General features: G+C 45.2%; 1 protein-coding gene across 1 annotated transcript in view; it reads left to right on the top strand.

The window, feature by feature from the left end:
* LOC124606651 overlaps window positions 1-17696 on the top strand; it is a 194003-nt gene that overhangs the window by 60544 nt on the left and 115763 nt on the right. Inside the window, exon 3 of the mRNA XM_047138653.1 lies at window positions 10678-10901. Coding sequence (XP_046994609.1) covers window positions 10678-10901 — 224 coding nt within the window. The remainder of the gene's footprint in view (window positions 1-10677; window positions 10902-17696) is intronic.

Here is a 17696-nt window from a genome sequence, read left to right as displayed (position 1 = left end):
TGTGTGTGCAAATTCAGGCGGCCTGTGAGAGACAGTGTCGCCGGACCTTCTCCGTTTGGTTTCCTTAAACCGACCAAATGTAGATTTTGTGTGCCTAGCTTCAATTTATCACTTCAGAGGTACATTGTAACTGGTTCAAGTGGCCCTAAGCGCTATGGGACTTAACATCTGAGGTCATCAGTTCCCTAGACTTGGAACGACTTAAACCTAATTGACCTAAGGACATCACACACGTCCATGCCAGAGGCAGGATTCGAACCTGCGACCGTAGCAGCAGCGCGGTTCCGCACTGAAGCGCCTAGAACCACTTGGCCACAGCGGCCGGCTTGTAACTGGTAATGAGCGTTTGGACAAGCGGTAAATCAAGGACCTACAGACGTCTGTGCATTACCGCATTTTAGCGCTTGCTTCAATTTGTGAGCACAACGACCTGATGTCTAATGTAAATGCAATTTAAATCTGGAACGGCGCAATGCATAGAATTTTTTTCTTAGCCGTTACTCCTCAGCTCAATCTACATTGCAACAACCTTACAACCTATTCAGGCTGTTTCTAACCATCCTGTATATACACTGCAGGAAAAAAATCGCAGCACCAGGAAGGAGATGCGTGACATAAGTTCGCAGACGTGTTCCTGCATCTGATAGACGATGTCTATTCAAATTTCACGCCACCAAGAAGATGCAAGTCAGGTTTGCTTTAAATACACGCTGCAGTGGTTGTGAGCGTTAGCTATATTTGAGACTGGACGTGGTGAAGCCAAGAATACCTTTAAGGCGACAAAGAAGCCATTATAAACACCTCACTGAGTTTGAGTGATGTCGTGGTAATAGGACTACAAGAAGCTAGACGTTCCTTCAGCAATACTACAGAAAGACTTGGCAGGAATGTAGCCAGTGTACATGATTGCTGGCAGCGGTGGCCACGAGAACGTACGGTCGCAAGAAGACCGGACACCGGCCGGCCATGTGGCACTACCGTGAGGACAGACCATCGTGATCGGCTTATAGATCTGGCGCATCGTGGTGCATCTTCAGCAGCAATTTGAGCAGCAATTGGCACCACATAACGCTACGAACTGTTACAAATCTGTTACTTCATTGACAGCTCCGATCCAGACGCCCTGTAGCGTGCGTTCCTCTGACCCAAAACCCCGCCATTTGTGGCTTCGGTGTTGTCAAGTGAGAGCTCATTGGAAGGTAGGGTGGATGTCTATTGGGTTTTCTGATGAAAGCTGGTTCTTCCTCGGTGCCAGTGATGCCTGTGCCTTGGTTAGAAGGAGGCCAGATGAAGGCCCCCAGCCACACTGTCTGCATGCTGCGCACACTGGACCTACCCTTGAGTTATGGCCTGGGGTGCGATTTCGTATGAGAGCAGGAACACTCTCGCGGTTAGACCTGAGTTTCTCCTGGCGTATACAACTTTCAAATAACTTCTGGGAATTCAGCCAGGTAACACTTTCAGCGACCGCCGATATTTCGGCGGGAGAACACCCCGCCATTTTCAAGGCAAACTGCAACGGACAGGCGGCGTACATGCAAATTTAAAACCTCGGTTCTCGGACTGAAGCAGGAAAGATAACACACACACTGAACACTAGTGCCACCAAAGATGACCAAAGTCAGAGCTATCGATAGTGAGACTATGAATTCGCAGGTGAGGTAGCATTGACTCTGTCCCTCTGGTTTTTGACGAGAGAGAGAGCCGAATTCCAAACAGATTTTAAACAGAAACCTCCATCCCTGTTAACGAGGTTGCTCGCTGATTTAAACTCAGCTGCCTCCCTAATAACACTGTCCCAATAGCTGGACGTGCATGCCAATATCTCGGAGTTATTATATAACATGGGGTGACCACTATCCAAGCAATGTTCGGCAATAGCAGATCCATTTGACAGCTGTAATCGTGTGTGCCGTTGACGACGCAACCTTATCCGTGTTAGGGAAGGGTTTAAATTTAGCACCCACTCCGAGAAGTTTGCCGGTAGTTAATTTTATTAGTTCAATTGAACAGGCATTTTGCAAACTACCTCCTGACGCTGCAGAGGAGGTTAGGAGGGAGGCATGCCGTGTTTTGACTAGGGCTCGTCCACCCAAGAGTAATGTAAGAGCATCAGAGAGGGCTGCTTTACGCTCTCTCAAAGTTGATCCTAATATTGTTATTTTACCTGCGGACAAGGGCAATGCCACCGTTGTTTTAAATAAACACGATTATGTACAAAAGATGCAACGTTTACTATCTAATTGAGCGTATCGCAGAATCGTTGCTGACTCCATAAAAAGTGTTGAGAGAAAGACCAACAGCCTCCTGAAGAAAAGTGGTTAGTCGCAGGACACTATAAAGAGTCTTAACACCTATAGTGCGGTTCCCCCTAGGTTATATGGCCTTCTGAAGGTTCACAAGGAAGGGGTTCCTTTCCGTCCTATAGTGAGTAACATCGGTGCTCCGAGATGTCGTGTAGCCAAGCATCTTGCTTCTCTGTTGAGTCCACAAGTAGGTAGGTGTGAACATCATATCAGGAACTCAGCTGATTTTTTACGTCGTTTGGAGGGACTGAGGTTGAATGACTCTGGTGCTGAATTAACTAATCTCTTTCGGCATGTGTTGACATCCACATACATTTTATTTAATGACCAGTATTACGAGCAGACAGATGGAGTTGCGATGGGTAGTCCGTTGTCTCTTGTGATCGCAAATTTGTCTATGGAAGACTTCGAGGTACGTGCATTGGAGTCGGTGCCTTTGAAACCCGCCTGTTTCCTTAGATACGTTGACGATACCTTCGTTGTTTGGCCTCATGGTAGGGAGAATTTTAATGTGTTTCTAGAACATCTGAACTCGATCCACCCGAACATTCGTTTTACGATGGAGGTGGAAGAGGATGGTTGCCTTCCCTTTCTTGAAGTGTTGGTTAGGAGGAAGGATGATGGATCATTGGGACATGCAGTCTACAGGAAACGTACTCACACCGACTTGTACTTACAGGATAATAGTTGTCACCATCCGGCTCAGCGTGAAGGGGTACTTCGTACCTTGGTACACAGGGCACATGTCGTTTCTGACGCTGAGACTTTGCCAGCTCAGCTGTCTCATCTTGAAGTTACATTTCGTCAAAATGGTTATAGTGATAGACAGATTGAACGTGCGTTGCGCTATCGACCAACTGTACATCGGGTGATTGGTGATAATACTGAGTCAACACCTAAGTCTACTGCCTTTTTGCCTTACGTAGGAAACACGTCCAACAAGGTCGGTCGTATTTTACGGAAATACTATGTGAAATGTGTTTTCCGACCTCCATCTAAAATTAGAGCACTTTTGAGTTCTGTTAAGGATGATCTTGGACTGCGTAAGGTGGGTGTATATCGTATTCCTTGTAGCTGCGGCATGGCATATATTGGTCAAACTATCAGGACCGTGGAGGACCGATGTACTGAGCATAAACGGCACACACGATTACAGCAGCCAAGTAGATCTGCTATTGCCGAACATTGCTTGGATACTCGTCACCCCATGTTAAATAATAACACCGAGATATTGGCATGCACGTCCAGCTATTGGGACAGTGTCATTAGGGAGGCAGTTGAGATTAAATTAGCGAGCAACCTCGTTAACAGGGACGGAGGTTTCTGTTTAAAATCTGTTTGGAATCCGGCTCTCTCCCTTGTTAAAAAGCAGAGGGACAGAGTCAATGCTACCTCACCTGCGAATTCATAGTCTCACTATCGATAGCTCTGACTTTGGTCATCTTCGGTGGCACTAGTGTTCAGTGTGTGTGTTATCTTTCCAGCTTCAGTCCGAGAACCGAGGTTTTAAATTTGCATGTACGCCGCCTGTCCGTTGCAGTTTGCCTTGAAAATGGCGGGGTGTTCTCCCGCTGAAATATCGGCGGTCGCTGAAAGTGTTACCTGGCTGAATTCCCGGAAGTTATTTGAAACTCTCGCGGTTATCCCACGTACCCTAACTGCAAATTTATATGTCAGTCTGGTGATTCGACCTGTTGTGCTGCCATTCATGAAGAGTGCTCCAGGGGGTGTTTTCCAATAGGATAACGCTCGCCCACATACCGCTGTTGTGACCCAACATCCTCTACAGAGTGTCGACGTATTGCCTCGCCTGCTGGATCACCAGCTCTGTCTCCAGTCTACCACGTATGGGGCATCATCGGACGACAACTCTAGCGTCATCCACAAAAGGCATTAACCGTCTCTTTATCGACCGACCAAGTGCAACAAGCGTCGAAATCCAATCCACAAAATCACATCCGGCACCTGTACAACAAAATGCATGCGCATTTGCATGCTTGCATTCACCATTCTGCGGGTTACACCAGTTATTAATGTACCAGCATTTGACGCTTTCAATGGCTTATTTCGCGGTTACATTAACCTGTAACCTACTAACGTTAATCGTTTAAATATGTCACGTAGACAAATGTATTCCCGAAATTTCGTTACTCTACATCAATTATTTTTTCATGTTGCGATTTTTTTCGTCAATGTACTATGTAACCACAAGGCTCCGGATATTCATAGGAGTCCGTCCTGAAGTTACTAGCCATGTAACTAACATTGTGTAGGACCACCTGTTACAGTGCTTAATCATCGAAGAGGGTTTCGCTAAAGTTGCTGTGCAGTGAAGGATAATGCTGTTTTCATTTTTCATTAACGCTGTGGTACACATGTACACTGCACAGGACGTATGTTTATGGTCGCTTCTTCGGCGTTTTCAGTCATTACTGAGACTGCAAATGCACGCAGGGCACAACGCCAGTAGGGTGTGTCCACTGCAGTGCAATGCGTGCATTTTCAGCCTCAGAACTAATTAAAAACGCCAAAGAAGCGACATCCACAGCTGTCGATTACAGTCCACATGTGCACCACAGGGTTAAATACGGTGAATAGTTCCTGCTGGATTTTTTGGATAAACAGATGTGACACTCTGCCAATTCGCATGTTCGTTCCAATGGTTTTGTTTGAGATGAGGTCGGAGTTATTCCAGTCGGTTTCTAGAATTCTTGAATCTGGAGACTACCATCACTTTCGGAAAAATAGGATCTTGGTTCAAATGGCTCTAAGCACTGTGGGACTTAACATCTGAGGTCATCAATCCCCTAGACTTAGAACTACTTAAACCTAACTAACCTAAGGACATCACACACATCCATGCCCGAGGCAGGATTCGAACCTGCGACCGTAGCAGCAGCGCGGTTCCGGACTGAAGCGCCTAGTACCGCTCGGACACAGCGGCCGACCAATAGGACATTCACCATCTCGAAGACTGCACGGGCTGGAAAGTGGGGAAACTATTCCAGCTCATACAACCAAGATGTTAACAAGAATAATGTACCGAGGAGTGGAAACAAAAACTGATTGTTTGTTAGATAACGATCAGTTTGGCTTTAAGAAAGGTAAGAAGGTCAGAGAGGTAATTCTGCCGTACTAGTTAATAATTGAAGCAAGACTTAAGTAAAATCAAGACAGGTTTATAGGATTGTGGCCCTAGAAAATGTAAAATGGTGTAAGATGTTCGAAATTTTCAGAAAAATTGGTGTAAGCTGTAGTGAAAGACAAAATTCATGGTGGAAGGGTGTCGGGATAATATTCGTTGAAGACATGGCTATCCTAATTGCAGGACATACTGAATGGAACGAACCATCTACTGAGTAGAAAGTATGGACTGAGAACAAACTGAATGCAGACGAAACTTATGAGGGATGTGGGAAATGAGATTAGCGAGAAACCTTCAATAAAATTGGGGACCAGGTAACAGACGAAATTAAGGAATTTTTCTACTTTGTAAGAAGTTAACTCATGAGGGACGAAGTAAGGACGTAAAAAGCAGACTAGCACACGCAAATACGGCATTCATGAGGAAAATAACCCTCCTTGTACGAAATATAGGACCAGAAATTTATGAGAATGTATGAAAATTACATTACATGAAAGTGACTAGCAGACTGTGGGGAAATCGGAAAATAAGAAAATCCAAGCGTTTGAGACGTGGAATTGGAAATCAGGTATGCCAATAAAATAATAAGTGAGGTTGGCCACAGGGTCGTCGAGGAAGGAAATAAGTGGAAAGCACTCACAAAGAAAAAAGAAAAAAAAAGAAAGGGACTGGATGATAGAACATGTGTTAAGACATCACGGAATAACTTCAATGTTCTCCGTTAGCACTATTAAAACGCACATTTCCTCTGTTGTCCATAAGCTAGTGATGCTGTCTGTAGATAAATAAACAAAAACTTCAGTATGAACAAGTTATAAGGAAAAAAGAAAAGTGCTGTGTCCAGTCAGTAAGGACATCGGATTTTAAAAGTTCCATTACCATGATCATCAGGACATTTTAAATACAAGACTTGGAACAAGGAAGTGCAAAAAATCTTACAGCAAGTAGTGCAAGCTGTCACGCAGATTAATCCAATCGAATAACTTCAGTTCTCAGAGAGAGCGCACTTTACATGACATCGAATGTTATAGAACATACTTCTATTAAACTAATAAGACAGTATTATAGCTTTCTGGAAAACGCACGTCAGCAACTGGAAGCAGTTAATTCCAGGAATTATCTGGGAGTAGGTATTAGGAGTGATTAAAATGGAATGATCATATAAAGTTGATCGTTGGTAAAGTGGTGCCAGACTGAGATTCATTGGAAGAATCCTAAGGTTCAAAATGGTTATGACCACTATGGGACTTAACATCTGAGGTCATCAGTCCCCTAGAACTTAGAACTACTTAAACCTAACTAACCTAAGGACATCACACACATCCATGCCCGAGGCACGATTCGAACCTGCGACCGTAGCAGTCGCGCGGTTCCGGACTGAAGTGCCTAGAACCGTTCGGGCATCGCGGCCGGCAAGAATCCTAAGGAAATGCAATCCGAAAACAAAGGAAGTAGGTTACAGTACACTTTTCGCCCATTGCTTGAACATTGCTCACTAGTGTGGGATCCGTACCAGATAGGGTTGACAGAAGAAATAGAGAAGGTCCAACGGAGAGCAGCGCCCTTCGTTACAGGATCATTTAGTAATCGAGAAAGCGTTACGGAGATGATAGATAAACTCCAGTGGAAGAATCTGCAGGAGAGACGCTCAGTAGCTCGGTACGGGGTTTTGTTGAAGTTTCGAAAACATACCTTCACCGAGGAGTCAAGCAGTATATTGCTCCCTCCTACGTATATCTCGCGAAGAGACCATGAAAATAAAATCAGAGAGATTAAAGTCCACACAGAGGCATACCGACAATCTTTCTTTCCACGAACAATACAAGACTGGAATAGAAGGGAGAACCGATAGAGGTACCCTCCACCAGGTGGCTTGCTGAGTACGGATGTGGATGTAGATGTAGAAACTCACTCTTTCTTGAAGAAAACTTATCAGTTTTTCACGCTCCATATTACGTGTGCTAGAACGTCGGTCGATTTGACCGAAGAAAACAAACTGGTTTGAACTTCACTGATTGTCGTCCGAAGTCTGTACTTGTGTGTGTGTGTCTGTGTGTGTGTGTGTGTGTGTGTGTGTGTGAAATCTTATGGGACTTAACTGCTAAGGTCATCAGTCCCTAAGCTTACACACTATTTAACCTAAATTATCCTAAGGACAAACATACACACCCATGCCCGAGGGAGGACTCGAACCTCCGCTGGGACCAGCCGCACAGTCCATGACTGCAGCGCCTTTGACCGCTCGACTAATCCCGCGCGGCGAAGTCTGTACGTTCGCGGATAAGATCGGCTATAGTGTGACCGCGCACGTAGTGGTGAATTGATTTGAAAAGATCGGCCGTCACCGACCGACGTCGGTCGTCGGCGGATTCCACCGATATCAGAGCCACTGTCACCGTAGCCTTAGGCGCGATAGTGTCGGTCAACCAAGGCAACTTCTGCCAAGCTGCGTGACGTTTATTCTCCCTGTCTCTCGCATATCGCAACAGAGGGAACACCCCGCTACCTGGCACGCGTCTGCGGTACTCCTTTGACCGTGACCGGCAAGTAGGCTCCAGCAGCTGCGGAGAGGGCCTCAGCCGACAGACGAGTCCCGTGCCGTGCAGGCGAGGGCAGGCTTTGAGCGATGTTTACGGGGCGCTCGTCTGCTGTAAACACGGCCGCTAATCGCCGCCAGCTGTGCGCTGTGGCGACGCGCGTCGCGGCGCGCCAGCCGGCCCGCTGCCAGCAGTGCTCAGGGCTCGCTTCTCTTGTTTCTGTTGGCACTCAGCGGGCCCAGAAGCGCCGCGCGACTCGCATTGTTGTTCCTCGGTGTAGCTGACACCTGCGGCTCGGCCCGCCAGCGATGTCCGACTAGCGCCACCCGGGAAGAAACGACCAATTGGGCTTTAATAAATTATAAGAAATTAGATGGCGATCAGTTTGTCTTCAGGAACGGTAAAGGCACCAGAGACAGTTCTGACGTTGAAGCTGATAAGGGAAGAAAGACAAAAGAAAAATCGAGACATGTTCGTAGGATTTTTCCACCTGGAAAAATCGTTCGACAGTGTGAAATCGTGCAAGCTGTTCAAAATTCTGATAAAAATAGGGGCAAGCTATAGGGAAAGACGGGTAATATACAATATGTACAAGAACCAAGAAGGAACCATAAGAGTGGAAGACCAAGGACGAAGTGCTTGGATTAAAAAGGGTGTAAGACAGGAATGTAGTCTTTCGCTCCTAATGTTCAATCTGTACATCGAAGAAGCAATGACGGAAATAAAAGAAAGCTTCAAAAGTGGGATAAAATTCAAAGCCAAATGATATCAATCATAATTCACTGATGACAATACTATCCTATGTGAAACTGAAGAAGAATTGTAGCATTTGTTGCATGCAATGAACAGTCTAATGAGTACAGATTGGGGAGTGAGAGTAGATCGAAGAAAAACGAAAGTAATGAGAAGTAGCAGAAATCAGAACAGCGAGAAACTTGGCACCAGGACTGGTGATCACTAAGTAGATGGAGTTAAGGAATTCTGCGATTTAGGTAGAAATGGATACAGCTAGAAACTTAACATCAGGATCGGTGATCACAAACTAGATGGAGTAAGGAATTCTGCAACTTACGCAGCAAATTAACCCATGACGGACGGAGACGGAGAAAAGAGTACATAAAAAGCAGACTAGCACTGGAATAAAGGGCATTCCTGGCCAGGCGAAGTCTATCAAACATAGGCCTTAATTTGAGGAAGAAATTTCAGAAAATTCATGTTTGGAGCGTACCACTGTGTGCTAATGAAAGACGGACTGTGGGAAAACCGGAAAAGAAGAGAATCGAAGAGTCTGAATTGTGGTGCTACAGAAGAATGTTGAAAATTAGGTGGACCGCTAAGGTAAGGAATGACGAGGTTCTCCGGAGAATCAGTGAGGAAAGGAATATGCGGAAAATACTGGCAAGGAGAAGGAAAAGGATAGCAGGACTTCTATTAAGACATCAGTGAATAACTTCTATGGTACTAAAGGTAGCTATAGAGGCTAAAATCTATGGAGGAAGACAGAGGCTGGAATACACCCAGCAAATAATTGAGGACGTAGATTGTAATTGCTGATCCGAGATGAAGAGGTCGGCACAAGAGAGGCCGCATCAAACCAGGCAGAAAATAATGATTAAAGAGAGAGAGAGAAATACGTTCTTACTAAGAAATAACACATCGCTAAACTGAATCATACCTCTTTAGTTAAATACCTACATTATTTAAACATACCTCATTACCCTCCACAAGACTTCAGAGTACAGGGTGGTTATGATTAAACTTCAGCTACATGAGAGTGTTCGCATGGAACTTTGTGGGAATGTTTGTAAGGACACACGGAAGAGAAAAAAACGAATGAACTATTGAGAGGAACACATTTTAATTTCCATATGAGGGGGTTCAATTCTGCTGATCTTGGTGGGTATGTAGTTTGGAACGATAGGCCTATGACTCGGTCTTCTCCCCCTATGTTACAGAGTAACCGAGTGACCTCACGACAAGTGTGAGGTGGATCTCCATTGTGCATCAAAACATCTGAGCCCAGAACACCTTTCTTCTTTAGAGCACGAATCACAGACTGGCGAAGCAGATAGTAGTAACGTGTGCCACTCACGCTATATGTCCTTTCTCCTTGGGGTCCTAGTCCTCCAACAAAACTGGACCAACCATGAATTGAGCCGAGGAGCCAGATCACAAAGCAACACGTTCACTGTGAAGGGAACCACCATGGAAATTCCTTGGCGCTGACTATCCCGAAAGGCGACAGTTGTGAGTGTAACCTCCCGCAGTGAACGTAAAGTGTGCTTCATCACTCCACAAAATATTCCAAGACAACATGTTATCAACTTCAGCCGTTCCAAGGAACGTCAGAGCAATGTCTACTCGAATGTCTGCGTCGCGTGGCAAAAGTTGGTGTTTAATGTGAAGTTTCTACGGATATCATTTTACAGTTGTTCACATCACTGTTCGATCTGTGAACCATAGTATGTTCAGCTGTCGTTACACTTCGTGTACTGACTGAAGATCGCACATTGTGTCCAGCATTCTGAGCAATAGCAACAGTAACTTATTTAACAATTTGTGGTGTAATTTTCCGTCGGCCTTCTCAGTGTTTGTAGAGAAGAGTTCTAGAACAGAGCTCGTGTAATAATGTCTCGATGATAGCTTCCACAGTGGCGGCGGCAGCTGAGAGATGGACGTGATGTTGCAGCACTACACGATGGACTGCTACTTCCGCCAGGTGTGGCGCGACCGCCGGCTCACGTTCACTCTACCCGGCCTGGAGGAGTTCTCGCTGCCATGGCTGTTCCTGGACCGCGTCTGGAAGCCCGACACCTTCTTCATGAACGGGAAGCGCTCGCACCTGCACCGAATCACCGTCCCCAACAAGTTCTTGCGCCTGCGCGAGGACGGCTTCCTCACCTATTCTATGAGGTTCGTACAGCACAGGGCTTCAAATAGGATTTGCAGAGCATTTTGCTGACATACACTGGATGCATATAGTATTAACGTAACATCTGCGCTACTGGCTATTAACATTTCCACACCACACAACAAACGTCAAATTACCCTGCTTGGACATGTAAGTGGTTAACATTGCGGAGGGACTGTGTAAAACAGGTAGCAGTAATGGCCTCTACATTCAGTATGTAAAGATATATTACGTAGCGGAATTCTCATTCAGAACCAGCAGGTGAATGTTGGTTGTTTCTGAGAAAATTGTTCTATATGTCATGTAACAAGGAGCAATGGCCACCTGCACGTGTTGGAATTTGTCGCTAGCAGTTCAACAGAAGCTTCTCGAGACCGCTGCTTACAATTCCGCGATTTTTTAGTTCGGGCTTATCGGGACTCCATGGCTGTCATATGAATATACACAAATAAAAAAAAAAGTTCTACATCACTCCGGTTCCCAGAACTCCTGAAGATAGACGTCATTTCATCCCCATCGACGCGAAAGTCGCCGAAGTGGCGTCAAATCGAAAGACTTGCACCAGGCGAGTGGTCCACCCAACGGGAGGCCCTAGCCACAAGCCATTATTATATTCCTTCCCTCGAAAATCCCTTCTGCTACAGGTGGCTTTAACGACCACCAAACATTCTGAGGTTACAGAAGTGCCAACGCAATGTGAAAAATACTAGAGCATGCACTAGATTCGGAAAACATTATAGTACTAAATTATAGCTCACCCACACGAATAGTTCGATCAAATGAAGCCGAGACGGCAGTGGACTTGAGTATGCGAGGTGCATTCAAGTTCTAAGGCCTCCGATTTTTTTTCTAATTAACTACTCACACGAAATCGATGAAACTGGCGTTACTTCTCGACGTAATCGCCCTGCAGACGTACACATTTTTCACAACGCTGACGCCATGATTCGATGGCAGCGGCGAAGGATTCTTTAGGAGTCTGTTTTGACCACTGGAAAATCGCTGAGGCAATAGCAGCACGGCTGGTGAATGTGCGGTCACTGGGAGTGTCTTTCATTGTTGGAAAAAGCCAAAAGTCACTAGGAGCCAGGTCAGGTGAGTAGGGAGCATGAGGAATCACTTCAAAGTTGTTATCGCGAAGAAACTGTTGCATAACGTTAGCTCGATGTGCGGGTGCGTTGTCTTGGTGAAACAGCACATGCGCAGCCCTTCCCGGACGTTTTTGTTGCAGTGCAGGAAGGAATTTGTTCTTCAAAACATTTTCATAGGATGCACCTGTTACCGTAGTGCTCTTTGGAACGCAATGGGTAAGGATTACGCCCTCGCTGTCCCAGAACATGGACACCATCATTTTTTCAGCACTGGCGGTTGCCCGAAATTTTTTTGGTGGCGGTGAATCTGCGTGCTTCCACTGAGCTGACTGGCGCTTTGTTTCTGGATTGAAAAATGGCATCCACGTCTGATCCATTGTCACAGCCGACGAAAAGAAAGTCCCATTCATGCTGTCGTTGCGCGTCAACATTGCTTGGCAACATGCCACACAGGCAGCCATGTGGTCGTCCGTCAGCATTCGTGGCACCCACCTGGATGACACTTTTCGCATTTTCAGGTCGTCATGCAGGATTGTGTGCACAGAATCCACAGAAATGCCAACTCTGGAGGCGATCTGTTCAACAGTCATTCGGTGATCCCCCAAAAAAATTCTCTCCACTTTTTCGATCATGTCGTCAGACTGGCTTGTGCGAGCCCGAGGTTGTTTTGGTTTGTTGTCACACGATGTTCTGCCTTCATTAAACTGTCGCACCCATGAACGCACTTTCGACACATCCATAACTCCATCACCACATGTCTCCTTCAACTGTCGATGAATTTCAATTGGTTTCACACCACGCAAATTCAGAAAACAAATGATTGCACACTATTCAAGTAAGGAAAACGTCGCCATTTTAAGTATTTAAAACAGTTCTCATTCTCGCCGCTGGCGGTACAATTCCATCTGCCATATGGTGCTGCCATCTCTTGGACGTATTGACACTGAACGCGGCCTCATTTTTAAAACAATGCGCATGTTTCTACCTCTTTCCAGTCCGGAGAAAAAAAATCGGAGGCCTTAGAACTTGAATGCACCTCTTAGTATCCCCTGCGCTATCTACTGGAACAACTGGGAAAGTGAAAGTGATATTGGATACTTTAAGTTCGGATCACTTACCAATTCAGATCATAATAAACGTACAGGCTAGGGAGACTGTGAAACACGCAATCAACCGGAAAGTGAACCCAAACAAAGCCAACTGGAGTCTTTAAGAAACATTACTATAAGACACACTGGAATCGAATACCGATACTGGGAATTCCGAAAGAGATTCTGAGGTCTTGGTGTCGCTTATCAATGAAGCAACGGAAGTCTCAATACCTCAAAAAGGACATAAGTGGACCAATCATCGTCCATCACACTGTTGGTGGGTATCAGAATGTGACGCAGTCCTCAAGGGACGAAGGGAGGCATTAAGAAAGTACAAAAATCTTTTTAATGATACATACTTCGTTGTCGTTAAGAAAGTACAAGTAGCAGGCGAGAAATTATTGAAACACAAAAAAAGAAAATCGTGGCATAATTTCTGCACTGCAATCTGTAAATAAACTCCATTAACCAGGATCTGGAATGTAATACAGAACATTTATGACTGTATATGATTATTTCTTGTGGGGGTTTATGAAAGGCTCTGTTTATGTGCCTCCGTTACCAGCAACAATGAATGAACTGAGACATCGCATAACAGCAGCTGTGGAAGCTGTGACTCGAGACATGCTCGCTGCAGTGTAGGAACAATCTGAATGCCGCATTGACATATGCCGTGCATCTCAAGGGGGGGCATATTGATCACCTATGAAAAGTTATGAAAAAAAACTTTTTGAGTTTCCCGTTCATCGAAAAAGAAAATTCATTCTATATATTTACTAGTTTCACAAATAAAGAAGTGCCAGATCGGATGATTCTTTTTGGTACACTCTTAGTCCCCTAACAGATACCTTATATGTCTTTTCATTGTCTCAAAAAAATTTTCCGAGATTAGACTATTTTTTGCTCATTTCAATGAGAACCTGACCTTAATGACTTCGTCTACCCGAGCAGGTCTCCAGGACCGATCCAAACTTCCGCGTCACAGAGTCTACAAACATTACGCTCGCACATTTCGTGATTCCAGCACGGGTAGAGACAAATATTTTATCGTACTTTTATGCCACTGAAGTGTGGATACATTATTGACGGTTACAATGTATGTGTTTATATACTGACTATCCTCAAATTACGATGACTGGGTGTTTGTGTTGTCCTCATCTTTTCATCATCATTCATGAAAGTGGCGCGTTTGGACTGAGCAAAGGTTGGGAATTTGTACGGACGCTGATAACCGCGCAGTTGAGCGCTCCACAAACCAAACATCATCATCATCAAATTACGATGTTCTTCAGAGATGCATGCATGTCATTTATTTCGTTCTCTGCTTCAGTTCTCACTCTTTTAACGTTCCAGATACCAGGCCACAATGTCCTTTACCTGGGTAGTAACTGTCACAAGTTTTTCTTATTTGCGTTTCGAGGCTTCGCTTCGCAGTGTGGAGCTAAGAACTTGTGGCAAATAAAGGGATGCTGATCCTTTGATCCAGCTCCCAACCTGGAACGACAGAATTTGTCATGTTTACTCTCGTAGACTTCTCCGGACTGCACCATGCCTTAATATCCTCCACTTTTCCTTCCTCTGAAGATGGAATATCAGTTCTGGAGGGATGGAGAGCCTTGTTGATTACACTGAGGTGACAAGTTCAAAATGGTTCAAATGGCTCTGAGCACTATGGGACTCAACTGCTGTGGTCATAAGTCCCCTAGAACTTAGAACTACTTAAACCTAACTAACCTAAGGACAGCACACAACACCCAGCCATCACGAGGCAGAGAAAAATCCCTGACCCCGCCGGGAATCGAACCCGGGAACCCGGGCGTGGGAAGCGAGAACGCTACCGCACGACCACGAGATGCGGGCGAGGTGACAAGTCATAGCGATATGCACATGTACAGCGCTTACACAAGGCTCTGTACACATTGGCGGAGCTGTCACTTGTACTCAGGTGATTCATGTGAAAAGGTTTCAGATGTGATTATGGCAGCACGACGGCAGTTAACAGACTTTGAACGTGGAGCTAGACACATCGGACACTCCATTTGCGAAATCGTCGGGGAACTCAATATTCCGAGATTCACAATGTTAAGAGAGTCCCGAGAATACCAGATATCACAACGGATGGCACAGGGGCCGACGGCCTTCACTTAACGACCTAGAGCAGCGGTGTTTGCGTAGAGTCGTCAGTGCTGACAGACAAGCAACACCGCGTGAAATAACCGCAGAAATCTATGTGGAACGTTCGATGGACGTATCCGTTAGGACAGTGCCGCCAAATTTGGCACCGACACGAGTGACTTTGCTAACAGCACGACATCGCCTCCAACGCATCCTGGGCTCGTGACCATATCGGTTGGACCCTAGACGACTGGAAAACCGTGGCCTTGTCAGATGAGTTCCGATTGAAGTGAGAGCTGTTGGTAGGGTTCGAGCGTGGCGCACGCCGTAGACCCAGCTCGTAAAAAAGACACTGTACAAGCTAGTGGTGGCTCCGTAATAGTGTGTGCTGTGTTTACAGAGAGCAGACTGGGTCCTCTGGTCAAAATTAATCAATCATTGATTGGAAATGCTTACGGTCGGCTACTTGAAGACCTCTTGCAGCCAGTCATGGACTTCATGTTCCCAAACAACGATGAAATTTTTATGGACGACAATGCGCCACGTCGCCGGGCCTCATTTCTATGCGATTAGTTTGAAGAACATTCTGGACAATTCGAGTGAATTATGTGGCCATCCAGGTCGTCCGACATGAATCCCACGGAACATTTGTAAGAAATAATCGAGAGGTCATTTCGTACACAAAATCCTGACCCGGCAACACTTTCGCAGTTATGGACGGTTACAGAGGCAGCATGGCTCATTGTTTCAGCAGGGGACTTCCAGCGACTTCTGAGTCCATGCCACGCTGAGCTGCTACACTACGCCTGGCAAAACGAGGTCCGACACGATACTGGGAGGTGTCACGCGACTTCTGTCACCTGAGTTTGTAACTATGAACAATTGTTTTAATTAATTTTAATAAACTTTCGTCGCAGCACGAGATGAAAATAATAATGCGATAGTAACGTCAAAATGGAAACCAGAATTAAGCCAAACGAAACTAAATGTCTGGTTGTGAACTGTGACACTAGGTCCGAACCATACTTCAGTAATGACATTGTGATGAGGAAAGTATAGAAGTTTAAACACTTGTAATCTTATATTGATATAAACTGCACCGGGAAGTACGGAAATAAAATAGATAATACAACAAACGTGAAGATTATCAGAGCATCTGCATTAGTTTTTGTGGGATGATAACGTTTAATATAAAAATAACAAAAGATCCTGTTGGCTGATGGCTGAATCTGTCCTCTGTTATGGATAGAACTATGAATTTTGAACGGTGATCTCGTAAGAATGCTGTGAAAATTGATTACTTACGAAGGAAGGATAATTAGAGATTAGCGTCCTTTCGACAACGCGGACATAGAGACGAAGTTCCAGCTCGGATTACGAAAGGGTGGTAAATGAAATTGACCATTTTCAGACGAACCACCCCAGCATTTTCCTTGAGCGATGTGAGGAAATTATGGAAAACGTAAATCTGGACGGCCGGACGGTAATTTAAACCGCCGTCCTCTCGAATGTGAGTCCAGTGCACTAACAATTGCGCCACCTTGCCCGCTGCTTGCGAAGCAGCACGGGGATATCAAGAATCGAATGAAAAGCAAACTAGCGATTTTAAGATGGTTAAGCTGGTATGGTCTCTTATTGTGTATGCGAGATCAACGTTAGCGATGAAGACATTTAAATGGAGGCCAGACGTAACATGAAATCGAGAATGATTTACGCCATTCTTAGAAGGATAGGATCACGACGAAGTTACGCACCACACCCGACTTTTCCGTCTCTTTGCTTTTATGCAACCCACCACTGGTGACAACATGTCCAGCACTTTCACATCTAACATCTATTTAACTTAGCTCTGGTTTGTCAAGCTGTTTGCACTTTCCCCGTTCATGCAAGTCTTGGTCCGACCGTTATCACCGTGTAACTGCACCAAGGGAGATAGCGACGCGCTGAGATGCCAGACTCGCATTCGAGATGTCTGTCATTCAAACCCCTCAGCAGCAATCTAAATTTAGTTTTCGTGCGTTTTTACTTAGCGACATGTAGCAAATAACGGTATAGTTTCATAGAAATACAAATGGTCAATTACCTTCCCCTTGTCCGGTTTTCAACTTTGTCTCTAACGACCTCGTCGTCGACGGAACGTTAAAACCCAGTCTTCATTCTTTGCTGCCTTCGTCCAACTGCCACTCGAGAACAGGATTTTGCTCACGCACTTTCCAGGAGGAACACGAAAGGCTGAGAGGTTTTCTGTAATCGGTCGGCATTTACACAGTTGCAGGGTCGTGCGCTAGCCTCATTCTACTTTCATTGAAACAATGACTACTGCTTTAGCCACATCACTATGACACCCAGTATTAGAAAATTCATTTCCACATACCGCTGCGTTTCCTCAGTTACGAGCACTTCTCAGTAACTCAGTATCATCTTCTGTAGTCATCAAAAGCGAAACCTTGTTACTCTTTTTTTCTCCAGAACAGATGTCTTCTACACACACAGAATGTGT

This window comes from Schistocerca americana, chromosome 3 (assembly GCF_021461395.2).
Source record: "Schistocerca americana isolate TAMUIC-IGC-003095 chromosome 3, iqSchAmer2.1, whole genome shotgun sequence".
NCBI lineage: Eukaryota > Metazoa > Arthropoda > Insecta > Orthoptera > Acrididae > Schistocerca > Schistocerca americana.
Note: the sequence above shows the minus strand (reverse complement) of the source record. Positions and strands in the feature narration are given on the sequence as shown.